The 18076-nt window shown below is 58.5% G+C and overlaps 1 protein-coding gene and 1 pseudogene across 1 annotated transcript; both read right to left on the bottom strand.

Annotated features, from left to right (window-relative positions):
* Positions 1-2369: 2369 nt before the first annotated feature.
* On the bottom strand, positions 2370-14411 carry TEX22 (testis expressed 22). Its single transcript, XM_012471118.3, has 3 exons — positions 13953-14411; positions 3500-3628; positions 2370-3343 (listed from the first exon to the last, which is right to left on the bottom strand). Exons 1-3 carry the CDS (start codon positions 14100-14102, stop codon positions 3164-3166), a joined length of 459 nt encoding a protein of 152 aa, XP_012326541.2. The 5' UTR covers positions 14103-14411; the 3' UTR covers positions 2370-3163.
* Positions 14412-15219: 808 nt separating this feature from the next.
* On the bottom strand, positions 15220-17868 carry LOC105730079 (uncharacterized; annotated as a pseudogene).
* Positions 17869-18076: the final 208 nt, after the last annotated feature.

Here is an 18076-nt window from a genome sequence, read left to right as displayed (position 1 = left end):
CGCGTCCCCGGGGCCCCTGAACGCTGCGCGGCGCGGCTGCCGGTGGCGCTGCGGGGCCTGCGGGGGGGAGGCGCAGTGGCGGCCGGGGCGACGGCCTGGGCACCGCACTGCTGCTGCGCGAATTCGGGGGCCCACCCCGCTCCCAGGACCCTTCCCGCGCCCGAGACTGCTTCTCCCGCCCCCTCGGAGACCCTCCCTCGCAAGGTGGGCTTCCGTGCGCTCCCGCCCGCACGCCTCCCCCGCCCCGGGGCTTCCTGCCGGGCCCTCGGGCTGCCCGCGCACTGCGGGGTCCTGAGCGGCACAGCGCCCGGGCCTCCACCCACCAGGTGCCGCCCTCCCACAGGGGCCCTGCCCAAATCCCCGGAACCTCTGAGCAGGCTGGGTTGGGAGGCCGAGAGCAAGGAAGGGCGCTGACAGTGCAGCCGAAAGCAGGGGGGCGATCCGGGGTCTTCCAGCTGGGCCCAGCGTCACCACAAGGCTGCTTCACGATGCAGGGCAGAGGCAGAGGAGAGGTGGGCAGACGGACTACCCGCCAAGGAATGTGGGTGGCTTCTTGAGGCTGGAAAAATCAGGGAAACAGAGTCTCCTCTGGAGCCTCCAGAAGCAACAGAACTCCGCCAGCCCCTCGCCCCGAGCCCAGAGACCCGCTTTGAACTTCTACAAAACTTGGCGAATGAATTTGTGTTGTTTTAAAACACTCAAAGCTGGGCACCAGCGGAACAGTCCTGTAGCCCCAGCTACTCAGGAGGCCGAGGCAAGAGGATTGCTTGAGTCCAGGAGTTCAAGACCAGCCTGGGCAACATACCAAGACTGTCTCTCTTAAAAAAAAAAAAAAAAAAAAAAAGGCCGCGCACGGTGTCTCACACCTGTAATCCCAGCACTTTGGGAGGCCAAGGTGGGCGGATCACAAGGTCAGGAAATCGAGACCATCCTGGCCAACACGGTGAAACCCTGTCTCTACTACAAATAAAAAAATTAGCGGGGCATGGTGGCGCACGCTTGTAGTCCCAGCTACTCGGGAGGCTGAGGCAGGAGAATTGCCTGAACCCAGGAGGCGGAAATTGCATTGCGCCATTGCACTCCAGCCTGGGCAACAGTGTGAGACTCCATCTCAGAAAAAAGAGCAGGTGTGGTGGGATGCACCTGCAGTCCCGGGTACCCAGGAGGCCAAGGTGAGGGTATCACTTGAGTTCAAGACCAGCCTGGGCAATATAGCAAGACACCCCCCCAACAAAAGAAACAAAGACAGACGAAATTTCCTGAATGTGTGGCCATTTTTATGGCAGCCACAGAAGACTAGTACACAGATCCCAGTTGTGACAAGCCAAGCAGTCTCCAGGCCCCGCCCTGTCCCGGCACCACCTCTGCTGGAGAGGCCTGTGCTCAGTGCCAGGACCCCTGCTGCCGGCTGGCCCTGTGGCCACCTTACCCACCAGGAGGCCGGCTCTGGGTCTCAGCCTGAAGGAGGCCTGGGCTTTGCCTCTGCTGCTGCCAGGAGGAAGGTGCTCTGCAGGGAGATCTCATGGAGCAGAAGGGTCAACCATCCCAGCGTCCCCAGCATCCCAGCATCCCCAGCGGCCTTACAGGAGGCACCCAAATGAGAGCAGGAGAGCCGGTGGGATGAGCCCAGCCAACCCCCACATCACAGCCATAACAACCAGGATCCTTTAAAGCCACTCAGCAACAGAGGACGGCCCAGCTCGTCACCCCCATGGCAACTGCTTACCTGTCAGCTCCACTCTGCCCTGCTTACGCCTCGGGGTGCAGGGCGCACCCACATCTTCCTGCCTGCCATAGAGCTGGGTCCATGGGACCCCATTCCCCACTTCATCATCAGGGGCCTCAGAGAGGGGATCATGATGGCCCCAAAGCCCTGCCTAAAACTCCCCCACATCCTTAAGGACACCTGCCGTCACCCCTGGAGAGTCTGCCCTCCATCCATGCACCCTAGGGCTCCCGAGAAATGCAGAGGATCCCTAGGGTGCAGCAAATGACATTCAGAGGACTCAGGAGAGAAGGGGGGCACCAGCCTGTGTCATCTTGGAAGGCTTCCTGAAGGAGGAGGGAACTTCACTGAGTCTTACAGTAAGAAGGGGAGACAGGCAGGTGCAGAGGATTCAAGTCAGGCCAGGGATCCAGTGTCAGGGAAGCAGGGGCTGGCAGAGCAGTCAGGTGGCTTCTCAGCAGCAGGAGGGGACGGGTAGTGTCCAGGCTGCCGCACGGGCCTGGCTCCTGCCCTCACCTGGGGCTCAGGAGTGATCACCTCCGCTTGCCCCAAAGCCTCCTCCACCCAGCCACCTCCACAGAAGCCCAGTCAGGCCCCTAACAGTCACAGAGTCCAGGGCCCTTTCCCCACCCCCACCCACCCCAGGCTGGGAACCCATGCTCACAGTCCCCCTGCAACTCAGTGTCCCCAAAATGCAGCTGCGACACACCACCCCAGCTCAGGACCCTCCTGAGGACCCTACGGCCTGTAAACAAGGGGCCACAGCCCACAGGCCCCTGCTCCAGCCGGCTCCTCACAGTGGCCCAGCCCTCCTATGCAGGCTGCCCTCTTGGCCCTTGTCCACCACCCTCACCACCATCCAGAGGCCAGGGGGCACCTCCGCCTCCATGAAGCCTCCCTGGGCTTGCTGCTTCCCACCACAGCACCCCTGGGGGCCCGTGTGCCCTGCTGGGTCTTCAGAGGCAGGAACCACTGTGAGACCCTGCCCCTGGAGAACTCTGCCCGGCCCATCTCACAGCCTGGTGCAGGCAGGTGCCCAGTTCCCCAGATCAGGCCAGCAAGGAGCTGAGCCTCTAGGCAGCGCCTGCCAGGGGGGTCTCCTGGGATACCAGTGCACCCCAGGCAGATCCAGGTGCCCCGAGGCCTCCTCCCAGCAGCCCAGAGGGCAAGCTCCTGCCACCCAGGCCTTGCCAGGGCCCCCCTAGACTGAGCTGGAGCAGTGCAACCCTCCCCTAGGTGGCCTCCCATGGCCCCTGGCCCAATCCCCAAGGCCTCAGGAGCTGCAGGCTGTCTGGAGCCAGGTCCTGCCAGGCCTGTTTTACCATTGTAGGTGGGTCGTGACCCCCTGGTGGGGCACAGAGAAGGTGCAGAGGCCACCCCCACCCGGGGCCCCCAAGGAAAGGCACTAGCAGACAGACATTGGTCTGAGTCAGGCTCTTAGGAGTGGAGTGACCTCAAGGCCTGGGCCTTGAAAGTCACGTTATGCCAGAAAGGGGCACTCTGGGCCAGGAAGGCCTGGAAGGCATTGGTGGACTCGCTGGACCTCGTCGGGTGGGGAAAGAGCACGTCCTTGTCCACGTCCTCCGACACCAGCTGGGCCACGATCTGCACGATGTCCTGCAGGCAAGGGTGGGTTGGGGAACCTCAAGGAGTGGGAAGGGGACAAGGGTGGGGCCCGGGAGCGCCAGGGCAAAGGGCCCAGTGGGACTGGGGAGGTGGCGGGATGGGCGAGGCGGGGCAGGGACAGGCAGGGAGGACCCATCCCCCGCGCACCCTGCAGTGGTGTGGGCCCCCGGCGGCGCCCGGCCTCTCCCAGCCGCCCAGCATGGCCAGCCGCCGGTGCTCATCAATGCTGACACTCCAGTGGCGGCCCGGGCGCCTGCGCTCCGGCGGCTCGCTCACCTGCAGGGACAGGGCAGCGGGTCAGCGCGGGCCTCGGCGCCAGCTCCCCTTCGCTGCCCCTAACCAGCACCCCACACCCTCGGCGCTCGCCTCCTCGGCGGCCGGGGGCCTTTCTGAAGCGCCATCTGCTCAGCCTCCCGCTGCTCCAGCGCCAGCTCCCAGCGCGGGGCCTCTGGCCGTGTGGCCCTCTGCGGCTTTGCCCAGTGATCTGTGCTACAACCCCCTCCACCCGGTACCCGCCCCAGTTCAGGTACAGCGGGGCTGCTCCTGGACCAGGAAGTCCTCACAGCTGGTGCCCGGCTTGGCCGGCAGGGGGACCCCCGGAGCTCCAGGAATCCTGTGCCTCGGGAAAGGCCAGCTCCAGCCTGCCCAGACCCGTCTGAAATGATCATAAAGAGTTAGGGAGAAAATAAAAGATCATGAGCCCCTACAGACAAAAGACCAGCGCCAGTGGGCGAGGAGCCCTGGCAGAGCACAGGAGACTGGCAGGAGGGGCCAGCTGGAGGAGCCATGGGAGGGCCCCAGGGGAAGGCCACACACAGGTGGGGTCGCCCAGGATGACCCCCGGGGGACGGGGAGCCTCCCACGTGGGCTGCATGACAAGGTTCCTCCAGATTCTGCCCAGCCAAAAGTCCACCATCCCCCACCTCCCTCACCCGGGGGAAGGGGAGATGGGAGGGAAGGGAGTCCCATGCAAAAAGTGGGATTAATGCGAACTCAAGGGGAAGCTCTCACTCCCACAAAATTACACACAGAATTGCCGCGGGATCCAGCAATTCCACTTCGGGGTGTATGCCGAAAAGAGCTGGAGGCACGAAGGCGAACAGATACACAAACCCGACTGGGAACGTTCACAGCAGCCCCCATCATTCCCAACAGCAAAAATGCGGAAGGATCCCAGGTTTCCATCCGGATGAATAAAAGAAATGTGCCAGATGCATAAAATGGAATATTGAGCCTTAAAAAGTAAGGAGGGGCTGGGCTGAGCGTGGTGGCTCACGCCTGTAATCCCAGCACTTTGGGAGGCCAAGGCGGGAGGATCGCTTGAGGCCAGGAGTTCTAAACCAGCCTGCAAGATCCTGTCTCTACAGAAAAAGTGTAAGACTAGCCATGTTCAGTGGCACATGCCTGCAGTCTTAGCTATGGGGGAAGCTGAGGCAGAGACTGCTTGAACCCAGGAGGTTGAGGCTGCAGTGAACTGTGATTTTCCCACTGCACTCCAGCCTGGGTGATAGAGTTAAGACTGAAAAAAAAGAAAGGAAGTGAGAAAGAGAAAGGAAGGAAGAAAGGGAGAAAGAAGGATAAAATGTAAGAAAATTCTGGCTGGGCATAGTAGCTGTAATCCAAGCAGTTTGGGAGGCTGAGGGGGGAGGATCCCCTTGAACACCCCAGGAGTTGGAGGCCACAGTGAGCTAGGACTGCACCACTGCACTCCAACCTGGGCGACAGTGCAAGACTCTGTCTCAAAAAAAAAAAAATTCTGAATAGTCAAGGGCATCACACAGCAGCACTGCAAGCTATAAGGCGATGGGCAATGCCTCAAAATCCAGAAGGAAAATGATTTCCCGCCTAGATTTCTACCCAAGCAAGGCATCATTCAAGCTTACAGGCAGAATAAAAACTGTCACATCCTCTGAACCTTTTTGGAGGAAGCTGCTAGATGTATCGTAGCAAAACAATGGAGTAACCAAGGAGCACACGAGGGGCAGGAATCAAGGGCTCCTGCGGACAGGAGGCAGGTGGGTTGTCGGGGGCGTCGGGAGGGAGTGGGGGGCTGCTAAGGGGCCCTGACGGCTGGGCTGGCTGCCGGCGGCCCAGGGCTCCAGAAAGGCCACTGCCCAGGAGAAGATGCAGCTCCAGACCTGATGTGTAGGGGTCTGTGAGAGGAGAGTCCCAGATTTGTTGGAAAGTTTGGGAAAGAATCATCAGTTCATAGAAAATGGAGAAGAGGAGGGGTAGGAGGGGGGAGGAGGGGGAGGAGGAGGAGGGGGAGGGGGAGGGGGAGGAAGGGGAGGAGGGGGAGGAAGGGGAGGAGGAGGAGGGGGAGGAGGAGGGGGAGGGGAGGAGGAGGAGGGGAGGAGGGGGAGGAGGAGGAGGGGTAGGAGGGGGGAGGAGGGGGAGGAGGAGGGGGAGGATGGGGGGAGGAGGAGGGGGAGGGGGAGGGGGAGGAAGGGGAGGAGGAGGGGGAGGAAGGGGAGGAGGAGGAGGGGGAGGAGGAGGGGGAGGGGAGGAGGAGGAGGGGAGGAGGGGGAGGAGGAGGAGGGGTAGGAGGGGGGAGGAGGGGGAGGAGGAGGGGGAGGATGGGGGGAGGAGGAGGGGGAGGGGGAGGGGGAGGAAGGGGAGGAGGAGGGGGAGGAAGGGGAGGAGGAGGAGGAGGAGGAGGAGGGAAGGAGGAGGAGGGGGAGGAGGAGGAGGGGTAGGAGGGGGGAGGAGGGGGAGGAGGAGGAGGGGTAGGAGGGGGGAGGAGGGGGAGGAGGAGGAGGGGTAGGAGGGGGAGGAGGGGGAGGAGGAGGAAGAGGAGGAGGAGGGGGAGGAGGGGGGAGGAGGAGGAGGGGTAGGAGGGGGGAGGAGGGGGAGGGGAGGAGGGGGGAGGAAGGGGAGGAGGAGGAGGAGGGGGAGGAGGGGAGGGGGAGGAGGGGGGAGGGGGGAGGAGGAGGGGGAGGAGGAGGAGGAGGAGGGGTAGGAGGGGGGAGGAGGGGGAGGGGAGGAGGGGGAGGGGGGAGAAGGAGGGGGGGGAGGAGGAGGGGGAGGGGAGGAGGAGGAAGGGGAGGAGGAGGGGGAGGGGGAGGAGGAGGGGAGGAGGAGGGGGAGGGGAGGAGGGGGAAGAGGAGGGGGGAGGAGGAGGGGGAGGGGAGGAGGGGGAGGGGAGGAGGAGGGGGAGGAGGAGGGGGAGGAGGAGGGGGAAGAGGAGGGGGGAGGAGGAGGGGGAGGGGAGGAGGGGGAAGAGGAGGGGGGGAGGAGGAGGGGGAGGGTAAACAATGGTTTCCTCCAGAAAAAAACAAGAGCACAGAGGAAACACGGGCACCCCATGGTCACGATGCAAAATGGTCACTGTAAAGCTAACGGTGGAATTGGGTTTCTGCTGAGTTGACAGAACGCTGGCAGAAGGATCGTGGATGCGGAGGGGCCGGCCACCCGTGGTCTCCGTGGGGCATGGATGGAACACAAGACGGAGGAATGAAAGGAGGCAGCAGAGGGGCAAAAGCGCACTTCTCACCTCCGTGTGCGGTGGGGGGCGCCTGCAAGGGCTGAGAGTGGCTTTGGGGGCTCCTGTTCTAAATATGTATGTGTATGTTTTAACGAAAGTAATTATTTAAGTCATGAGTGATCCAGCAGACACAGGAGAACATGCACAGAACTCCTGAACCCACAGAGAATCCACGCTCTTACCAAACACACCCCACAGGCACGTGAACTGGCCACACTTCAGGCCACAGACGAAACAGACCCCAGGGCACAGATGCCCATAATACAGGGCTCTGCGACTACCAAGTGACACAGAAGTTAACAACGGAAGGATAACAAAACGCTCCTACCGCCACGGACATTCCAAAACACCCTCTGATCACCTCCGGAGTGAAGAAGAAAATCGAGACTGAAATGCCAACTTACTTATTTTGTATTTTTTATTTATTTTTTTGTCTGACATTCACCTTTCTTTTTTTTTTTCTTTTTTTTTTTTTTTGAAAGAAAGAAAGAGAAAGCGGGAGAGAGAACAGGAGTCTTTCTCTATTGCCCGGGCTGGAATGCAATCTAAAAATAGGTATTAAAAACCTCTTTTTTGCTGATAATTGTGCTTAACAGCGGAGACAGGAAGGAATAAGGGAAGAAAATAACAAACAGCCAACCAATATTTCATTTCAGTCTGTGAAATGCTATGCAAATGCTGAAGAGTGATTTACTTCCAGTTACGTGGTCACCTTCAAAATAGGTGTAATGTGATACTGAGAAAAATGTATGTTCTGTGGACCTGGGGTGGAGAATTCTATAAATATTCACTGAGTTTACTTATTCCAGGTCTGAGTTCTAATCATAGATGTCCCTATTAACTTCCTATGTCGTCGATCCGTCGAATATTAACAATATGGTGTCAAAGTCTCCCGCTATTATTGTGCGGGAGTCCGAGTCTCTTTATAAGTCATTAAGAACTTGTCTTGGGCCGGGCGCGGTGGCTCACGCCTGTAATCCCAGCACTTTGGGGGGCCAAGGCGGGTGGATCACGAGGTCAAGAGATCGAGACCATCCCGGTCAACATGGTGAAACCCTGTCTCTACTAAAAGTACAAAAAATCAGCTGGGCACAGTGTTGCGTGCCTGTAATCCCAGCTACTCAGGAGGCTGAGGCAGGAGAATTGCCTGAACCCAGGAGGCGGAGGTTGTGGTGAGCCGAGATCGCGCCATTGCACTCCAGCCTGGGAAACAATTCACTCATGTCGCCCAGGCTGGAGTGCAGTGGTTCAATCTTGGCTCACCACAACCTCTGCCTCCCGGGTTCAAGCGATTCTCCTGCCTCAGCCTCCTAAGTAGCCATGCTCAGCTAATTTTTTTTTTTTTTTTTTTTAATTGAGACAGAGTCTTGCTCTGTCACCCAGGCTGGAGTGCAGTGGTGTGATCTTGGCTCACTACAACCTCCGCCTCCTGGGTTCAAGTGATTCTCCTGCCTCAGCCTCCCAAGTAGCTGGGATTAGCTATGCACCACCATGCTCAGCTAATTTTTGTATTTTTTTTAGAGATGGGATTTCACCATGTTGGCCAGGCTGGTCTTGAACTCCTGACCTCGTGATCCACCCACTTTGGCCTCCCAAAGTGCTGGGATTACAGGCGTGAGCCACTGCACCCAGCCCACGTCTGCCTTTTAACTGGAACACTTAGTCCGTTTTCCTTGACTGAATTAAACGACATACTGGTGATTCTGCCACCGTATCGCTTTCTGTTCTGCTGCTGCAGTCAGTGAGGGCAGGCAAACTCATCTAAATCTGAAGTTGACACGGCAACTCCATCATTTTTGTTTTGAGTCGAGGTCTGGCTCCTGTCACCCGGGCTGGAGTGCGGTGGCGCGGTCTTAGCTCACCGTAGCTTCTGCCTCACAGGCTCAGGTGATCCTCCTGTCTTAGCCTCCCAAGTAGCTGGGACTACAGGTACGTGCCACCACGCCTGGCTAACTTTTTGTATTTTTTGTAGAGATGGTGGTTTTCATGTTGCCAGGCTGGGCTGAAGCAATCCTGGCCTCCCAAGTCCTGGGATTACAGGTGTGAGCATTCGTGGCCAACCTCCATCCTCTTCTCAAACACAGAAACTTGGAACACTTTAGTTCCACTTACAGGCACCATCCTGCCATCTACGCCACTGCAGGTGCATATAGCAACTGAATCCTTTTCGGTGCATGAGTGACATCCAGTGACTGTCAGTTTCAAATTACGCACTTCCTACTTCCTCTCATTCTTTATCCATTTCAGACCTTCTGTGATCACCTTCATGCTGTTTGAGATCATTTCTTCAGAACCAAGCTGAGAGTGTGCTGGGGGCGAATTCTTTTTTGCTTCTCATTTGAAACCTTTAGCCCTCTTCATGGAATGCATTTTTGCTGGGCCTAATATTCAAGGTTGACACGACTTCCCCTGAGCACAAGCACACGACTGCTCCACGGGAAGGAGCTCCCACGGCTGTTCACGTGGCTCCTTTGAAGCTTCCGTCTTCCCGCTCAAATGGCTTCTGAGGTTTTTGTCTCTGGCATACCTCTCAGTACATCATCTTTTAAAGCCCTATAGACTAAGTGACTGCCTGTGAGCACTGTCCTCCAGGACGGCACCCAGCGATCCTCACGCCCTTGCGCTGTACCCTCCCACATTAACTAGGACGACCTGTGCGTCACAAAAAGATGCTGCAGAAAAAGGGAGTGTGAGTGCCAAGGCACCACTGCAGCTTCCAGCTCGCTCCCTCTCCAAGCACTCACCCCAGGGGCAGCCGGCCACCATACAGTGAGGACACTGAAGAGGTCCTCGGGGGAGATCCGCGTGGTGGGGAGCTGAGGTGGCCTGCCAGCCCTATCCTGGACCCATCAGTCACGTGAGTGAGCTGCCATGGAAGCAGCCTCCAGCCTTCCTCAAGCCTTGGGATGACTGAAGTTCTGACTGCCACCTCAACTATAAGCTACTAGGAGATCTCAAACCAAAGCCACCAGCTAAGCAAATTTCTGACCCACAGAACTGGGATAAAAATAATTACTAAGTTGATAAGCTCTGGGGAAATTTGTCTTGCAGCAATGGGTAACTAATACATTGCCACAGGCTCAGTATGGTGGCTCATGCCTATGATCCCAGCTCCTTGGGAGGCCAGGAGTTAAGAGACCAGCCTAGGTAACACAGTGAGACCCTCTAATTTTTTAAAAAAGTAAACTAGTAATACATTTCCAGAATCACTATGTACATTTACAATTAAATTTTCAAGGTTCATGAAAAGTCGTGTTTTTTTATTTTTCGAGACAAGAGTCTTGCTCTGTTGCCCAGGCTGGAGTGCAATGGCGCGATCTCGGCTTACTGCAACCTCCACCTCCAGGGTCAAGCGAGTCTCCTGCCTCAGCCTCCTGAGTAGCTGGGATTATAGGCATGCACCGCCTCGCCTGGGTAGTTTTGTATTTTTAGTAGAGACGGGGGTTTCTCCATGTTGGTCAGGCGGGTCTTGAACTCCCGACCTCATGATCCACCTGCCTCGGCCTCACAAAGCGCTGGGATCACAGGCGTGAGCCACCGTGCCCGGCCGAAAAGTCTATTTTTGTTTTAGTTTTAAATAGAGGTTGCACTGAATTGTTTTTGGGAGGTTTGGCACGTTTAAAAGGTTAAACCTGGCTGGGCGCAATGGCTCATGCCTATAGTCCTGACACTTTGGGACACTGAAGCTGGAGGATCACGTGAGCCCAGTTCAAGACCAAACCAGGCAACACAGCAAGTCCCTGTCCTTACGGAAAATTTTAAAAATTAGCTAGGCGTGGTGGTGCGCAACTGTGGTCCCAGCTACTTGGGAGGCTGAGGCGGGAGGACAGCTTCAGTCCAGGAGGTCCACGCTGCAGGGAGCGGTCGTTAGAGAAGCAGGAGCCTAGGAGAGTAACGTCTTTTTTGTTCAGCTCCGCCTTGAGACTAACAGAGCACATTCCTTGCAGGTCATAACCACTGTCCTGAGATGTTTACAGCTAAGGAAGCAGCTTGGTAATGCCTGCAAGGACAAACTCCTATGAAAGAAGTTCAGATGTCCCAATACCCACAATAATATATGCTTTCAAGGTAACTGTAGTTACGCTTTAATGTACTTGCACACTTTTAATCAACGGAATAATACATTCTGTCACGCTGTCAGCCCCCCCAAACGTAGGCGCAGCTTAGTTTGGTCTCTGCATAGCTAAGACCTCGATGTAAGGAAAACTGCTTGCTGGCTAAGGATGCTTGCTCTGCAATGTAGTGGCTTTCAAGAACTCACTGCACTCTGCGGCTCGCCTCAAACTGCTTCCTGCATGAGATCCGAAAACCCTCTCCTGGCATCTGCATCGAGACCCCTTTTCCAGTAACACTGTGATCACGCCACTGTACTCCAGCCTGGGTGACACAGTGAGACCCTGTCAAAAACACACATGAACTCTAACCATCAAATGATGAGACACACATTTCCATGAGGAGCCCTACGTGTTGTTATTCAGTACATTTTATGGTGTTCTTCATAAAGGAATTTAACAATAACAGCTTTATTTCCAAGGACTTCATAGTTACTCTTGCTAAATGGAATAGTATCCTTTTCTTCTATTCCATTTTCCGGTTATTTTTACTGTGCCGAAAAGTTGTAAATGGATCACATATCCAAACTCCCTTTTATCCTTACTCATGTTTCTCACATTGGATTTTCCAAGGAGGTAACGTATTACCTGCCAATGGTGATTTTCAACTTCTTAGGTATTTCTACATCTCACTTTCTTGACTGACTGTACAGGCTTCCATTTTCCAGATTTCTATACTTCTTTTATTTACTTTTTTGAGACGGAATCTCCCTCTGTCGCCCAGGCTGGAGTGCAGTGGCACAATCTTGGCTCACTGCAAACTCCGCCTCCCAGGTTCAAGCGATTCTCCTGCCTCAGCCTGCCAAGGAGCTGGGATTACAGGCGCTCTCCACCACGCCCAGCTAACTGGTATTTTTAGTAGAGATGGGGCTTCACCACACTGGCCAGGCTGGTCTTCAACTCCCAACTTCAGGAGATCCACCCACCCTGGCCTCCCAAAGTGCTGGAATTACAGGCACGAGACACACTGCACTGGGTGATTTTCCAGAATATTAACGTCACGGTGGTACCACGCATCCCTGTCTGCTTCCATCTGAAATACTTCCATGGTGGTCATTGCCAGCTCGAGAGCTTCCCTTTGCCAGGCAAGAGATGTCCATCTCTTCCCACTTTATCCAGAACCTACAGGTTTCTAGACTTCTTCTGTTCTTAAGGAAAGATACTGGAATTTATTATTACTTTTCAACATCCACTGAGATAATCATGATTTTCCACTTATTGTTAATCAACTTTATTTACAGATTTCAAAATTCTTGTGCCCTTGGGTTACAGTCTTCTTGGATTTACATACAATTTCACGTATTCCATATGCGTTCACGGAGCACCTGCTCTGTGCCAGGCCCCATCCTAAGCACTGGGACAGAGCTGCGAACAGACACCCACGCCTGCTCTCCTCGCAGGCGGAAGCGCGCAGAACCCAGCCTTATGGCTGTGAAACTCAGCCTTTCAGGTGTTACTGGATTTGGTCCAGTATTTACTCAGGACTTTTCCATCTAGGGCCACAGGTAGGCTGGCACGCCGTTTTTTCCTTCTTTTTCTCCCCTGCTCTCTTCTGGCACTGGTACCGGTGCATACCAGAAGTGGCTCTGGGCAGGTGAAGCTTCCCCAGTGAGGACGACTGATTTCTTGTTTGGGAGTGTCGTCCACCTGTAAAGTCATCTGGGCACCCACATTTTTAAGGGAAGATTTCCTGTCCCCAAACTAAAAGCCTGTCAAGTCAGCAGAGATGTACCCATGCCCTTTCCCACCCTTGGCCAACAACCTCATTCCCTCATTCCTCCACTGCCCGCCTGCCCGCAGAGCCCTTCAGCCCACTCTCCTGCCTCCCAGACTCATCCTCAACAGCCATTATCCACAGACAGCAGTCCATCTCTGGGAACTACAGACGCAGTCTGGCTGCCCCTGCCCAGGAGCCACCAGGTCCCTGTGTCCTTGCAGGACCTGGGACCAATGCATGCTCCTCCTGCGTCCACATCCCTACTCTTTCAGGCACAGTGCCCTGACCCCAGCCCTGCGCAGGATGGAAGCCTCACACCCCGACGAGCAGCCCTCACTAGACATGTGACCTCTGTGTGTTTACAGTCTGGACTGTCAGAAGATGCTCACCTCCCAAAAGTCACTGCAGCTGCTGGTTGGGTCACCCCACTCCCCGGCACCTGACACCCTCATAGGAACTTGAAGGCATTTGGGCCTGAAGGGCATGACTGGGAGGGTACAAAGGGGGCTCAGTGAGCAGCCATGGGACATACACGCAGACATGCCCGTGTGCACGGCTCCATGAGCTCCCCACACTGACCTGGCCGCATGGCCAGCACCAGCCATTAAAGCGTTGCCAGTGCCCAGGAGCCCCTGCAGCCATCTCGCATAGCCTAGAACCGTATCTGAGCCTGGCTTTCAACCTTCCAAAAGGGTCTGGCTTCCTCTGCCCTCAGAGAACATCCTGGGGCTCAGCAGCTGCGTCCCGCCACTCTCACTACTGCGCCAGGCACGAGCCTGCAGCTTGCTGTCCAGCAGTGGAGAGACCAGGAGATGCTTCTGCTTTGGGGCTGCCACAAGCAGAGCCACCCTCAACTTTGTTTGGGTCAACTTTCAGTGACAGATCCTTCTCCTGACAGCTGACCCAGCTGGTTGGGAGGACACCACCCCTGCTGGAGACCCTGCTTTCCCTCCCACTTCCTGCCACCTTCAGCCTGAGGTAGGAGGTACTGGGGAGGGCGGAGGCAAGTGTGTCGTCTTGCCTCTCTCCGGGATTTAGAAGACCTCTCTACAGAGCCCAGCAGAGGCCTGTGACCCACAGCTCTGGAGGCAAGAGGGGTGCGGGTCCACCTTGGTGCTCGTAAGGGCTATGGGAAGACAGACCCCAAGTCCAGCATCTGTTTCTTGTCAGGCCCCACTCAGCCCGCCCCTGAGGCTGCCCATCAGGGCCAGCCTGGAGTTCCCAGAGAGAGGCCTCAGGCGGGCTGGGGACAGGAGAGTGGCCTCAGCCAGGGTTCCTTCTGCTTACCCAGTCCTGAGTCTGCAGTCCCTGATGAGCGCTGTTCTTGGTACTGGGCTGGCCCAAGGCTGCTGCAGGGCCCAGTGCGGGCCGCCTGTGCTCTTGGGAGAGGTGCAACTCCAGCTTCTTCCCCTGGGGGGCCAGCTTCCTGCTGTCCATCTCTAACACTAGCAGACTGCTTGTCCACAGCTCTAAGATCCGGGGAAGGAGCAGGATGAGGTGGGACGCGGCCCGCAAGGCCACCCGTGTGCCCACCAGTACCTGAGTCCCTGGGGTCAGATGGTGGCAGTGTCAGGGTCTGCTAGGATCGCCTTCCAGCCAGTGGTCAGGCATCACTGGGTGGGGCTCATCAGTGAGCCCGACGCTCGACCCCTCTGGGTGGAGCGGATCCCCCAGCAGCTCTTCTGCACGTCAGCCGCCCGAACTGTCCTCTGTGCCCCTGCCCTCCCCACCCCGGGAGCCCGGTCAGCCTTCAGCAGCCTCCCCGCACGGACTCCACGCCCCCGCCAGACCCGGTTTCAGGGGCGTCCGCCCTCAGCCAGCACTGCGGGCACGCTGCCAAGGCCCGGCCTTGCGACGCCCGGGGCGAAGGAAAGGCCCAGCGCTCTCGCCGCCGCACGCCCCCGACCCCGAGACCTCCACGCCTCCCCGCAGCGGGCCCAGCCCGAGCCCCTACGTGCCCGCCCTCTCTGGGGCGCGTGCGCGGCCGGGGGTGAAGGGCTCAGGACACGCGCTGGAAGCCGGGGCACCCTGGGGTTCGCCGCGGGGCGGGGCACACAGGAAGGCGGTCAGCGGTGGGGGGAACGCGGGCGCCCGGAGACAGACGCGGGGCGGAGCCGCCGCGGACGGAGGGGCCGCAAGGTGACGGGTGGGGCGCACCGCGGCCCGAGGGGTGGGCGCCTCGCTCCGGAACTTCCGCTGATGCAGGCCCCGCCCCCAAGGGTTCCGCTTCCGCTTCCGGTCTGTTCCGCGCCTGCGTCCTGGGCTCCGTTTCGGGGTATGTGGGCGGGCGCGGCCTCGTGGTCCCCGGCGCAACCGCCGCTGGGGTCTCCCTAGGCGCAGACCTGAGCGTTGAGCTCTAACGCCCGAGCCCCCTTCGGCCCCGCACCCTTCCCGCGGCGCGAGGCCGCCTCGCCCCGGGCCGCCTCCCCGCGCGCGGTGCCGCAGGGCTGCGGCGAGGCGGACCCGGAACGGGGCGCGTGGGCGGGAGGGAGGCGCTGCGGCCGCTCTGCGCGAGCCCCCGAGGGGCGGACGGCCGAGAGAATCACACCGCAGGCACGGGCAGCCCCTCCGGGTTTATTAGTGTCGCATCAGCACCTTAAAATAGTCCACACGGTCACTACGTGACAGATGAGAGTCCGCTCCCCAAAAAGCTATTTACATCAATGCCGGGTTTCATTAAAAAAAGAATAACTAGCAACACACACAGCCTAGAAACCAAACAATGCACAATGAGCCGCACGGGGGTCTGCGCCTGCGGGGTCAGGCTTCGGGGGTACCCGCAGCCCACACCGCAGGCGAGAGGACGGGGCTGGGGAGGGGCGGCTCAGGAACAGGAGGGGTCTGGCCGCGGCGCTCGGAACAAGCGGTCTGGTGGTTTTCATGAGGAATTCATTCCCGGAGGAAGGCCGGAGGCACTCAGGTCTTTCCCTCCGGGAATGAGGACGGCATGACGAGGCTGCCAGCCCCCTGCAGCGCCCTGCTCTCACCACCACCCCCGCAGCTCTCACCCAGGGGCCCTCTCCGGCCCCAGCTGTGGCCGAGGCACTGACCCAGGGCACTGGCCTGTGTGCCCAGAGACCAACATGGAAGATGAAGGCAGCGGGCCACTGGCCCCCGACTCGCCTCGTCGAGGATGGAGGATGGAGTCTGTCTACGTAATAGTGGAAGGTGGCCACCAGGCTGGAGGGGCGCCTCGGTGGTGACCGGCGGCCTAACCTTTGAGGCTGACGGGGCTGAGCCCAACTCTACAAGGGCTGCCTTCCATCCTGCGGGGCCAGTCCCCGGCCAAGGTCTCGGGTGTGCTCACCTCACATACCCGCTGCCCTTACCGCACTGGCTGTCAGATGGCTTTGGTTTTGGTTGTCCTTGGAGGGGCAGAGTGCTCCACCATGCACCCTCAAACAGCTCTGTGAGGTAGGCAGGGGAAGCGCCACTATCCTAACCAGTGGGACAACTGAAGCACAGGGCGCGAGCCCAGCCCAGGTCTCGTCTGCCTAACCCCCGTGGCACTGGGCATGGGGTGGCTCTTGGGTGCAAGGCAGACCTGCAGACCAGCAGTGGCAGGGGCGCAGGAGTGCCACCAGAACCCCCAGCTGCTGGATGGAGAGTCTGCCATGTTATCCCCTTGCAGAGCCAGATGGGGAGGTGTGGGGTAGGCAGGAGGGCTCCAGGAAAGGGGCCACCCACAGCCAGGATGCACTAGGCAGCCTGTGGCCCCTTCCTCTAAAACCTGCTCCGAGGCCAGAAAGCCACGGCAAGGATGTTTCCACCTTCATCTTTGGGAAAGAAACTGAAGAGCAGGCGACACAGTGGCTCACACCTGTAATCCCGGCACTTTGAGAGGCCGAGGCAGGTGGATCACTTGAGGTCGGGAGTCCAAGACCAGCCTGGCAAACATGGCAAAACCCCATCTCTACTAAAAATACAAAAATAATAGCCAGGTGTGGTGGCAGGCGCTTGTAATCCCAGCTACTCAGGAGGCTGAGGCAGGAGAATCACTTGAACCCAGGAGGCAGAGGCTGCAGTGAGCCGAGACTGCACCACTGCACTCTGGCCTGGGTGACACGAGCGAGACTCCGTCTCAAAAAAAAAAAAAGAGACTGGAGGAGAAGAAAAACAGACGCTCTGGTCTGGAGCCCAGCACTGGGCAGCTGGAATGAGGGGGAGGTCAGGGTCCCACCTGTTTTGAGTGTTGCCAGGGTCAGAGGCCACCAACCCAGGGACCCACACCCTCACCCCAGACCCTTCTCGGGACAGGGCCTGAAGCCCGGATTCAGTGAGAGGCCTTCCTACCCCCTCCCGACAGGGTGTGCCTCAGGCTCCTGGTCCCAGGTGAAGCTGGAGGCCCTGGCATGGAGGGGTTCTGGTTGGGAGGGGCCCTGGCATGGAGGGGTTCTGGTTGGGAGGGGCCCTGGCATGGAGGGGTTCTGGTTGGGAGGGGCTCCGACTTGGCGCTGCACATCAGCTACCTCTGAGCCCTGAACCCAGGGGGCTGAGGTCCCACCCCAGGTCACATCCTGGCACCTCGCCACAACAAAAGCACCCTGTTCAGCCACCTGGCGGGGGAGGGGGGGCATGGGAAGAGCAGGGCAATCACAAGAAACATGGACCATTTCTCAGGCCAACAAGGGTGGCGACCCCTCCAGCCCAGGCTCGAGGCCCACCCTGCCCTGTTTGTCAGCTTTCTGAGCGTGGCCTTGCACAGTGCTCCATCTTACGAAACCAGGCCCAGAGGCCCCCAGGGGCAACCAGAGTCACTGGGGGTCCCTGGCTTCCTTGGTTCTCTCCTATGGAGACCCCAGAGTGCAGGCTTGCTGGGGAGAAGCAGGACTGAGGAGCAGGTGCAGTTGGGGAGGCCCCTCTCCTGCTGTGTGGAGGGCATGGAATCCGACACACACTGAGGAGTGTGGACTGGAGAGGCTCCCAGGCCCTGGACAGGGTACCTGGCTACACCCACAGCTCCAAAGAGCCGGCCCCAGTGGTCAGGCCATCCTGCTGCAATCTTCACTGACCAGTGTTGCGGCAGGTGACACACACACACCTGGACGCCTGCCCCACATTCACCAAAACCTGGATCTCAACCCAGACACCCATGTGGCCACCCTCAGATATGCCCACTGGAGCAGGAGCAGGAAGCAGCAGCCCTCACCCTCAGGCCGACCCCAGCGGCTCTCACCGTGTCCCAAGCTGGGCTCTGGAACATTTTCTGGGGCTGCCTGGAGGCCCCTGTGTGTGCTAAGTTTGGGGCAGGGACTACACGCAGAGGCGTCACAGTATCTCAAGAACAGCCTAAGAGGGGAAGGTGTGAGGCGGGGTGGGCAGGGCTGGAGTTGGGGCAGGCTCTGCTGAGGAAAGGTGGGAGGCGGGTGGGCAGGGCTGGGGAGCGGGGATTGGCTCTGCTGGCTCTGCCC

The sequence above is a fragment of the Aotus nancymaae genome, unplaced genomic scaffold (assembly GCF_030222135.1).
Source record: "Aotus nancymaae isolate 86718 unplaced genomic scaffold, 86718_ANA_hifiasm-v0.15.2.pri h1tg000011l, whole genome shotgun sequence".
Lineage (NCBI taxonomy): Eukaryota > Metazoa > Chordata > Mammalia > Primates > Aotidae > Aotus > Aotus nancymaae.
The sequence above is the reverse complement of the archived record's forward strand: the minus strand, read 5'-3'. Positions and strand labels throughout refer to the sequence as shown.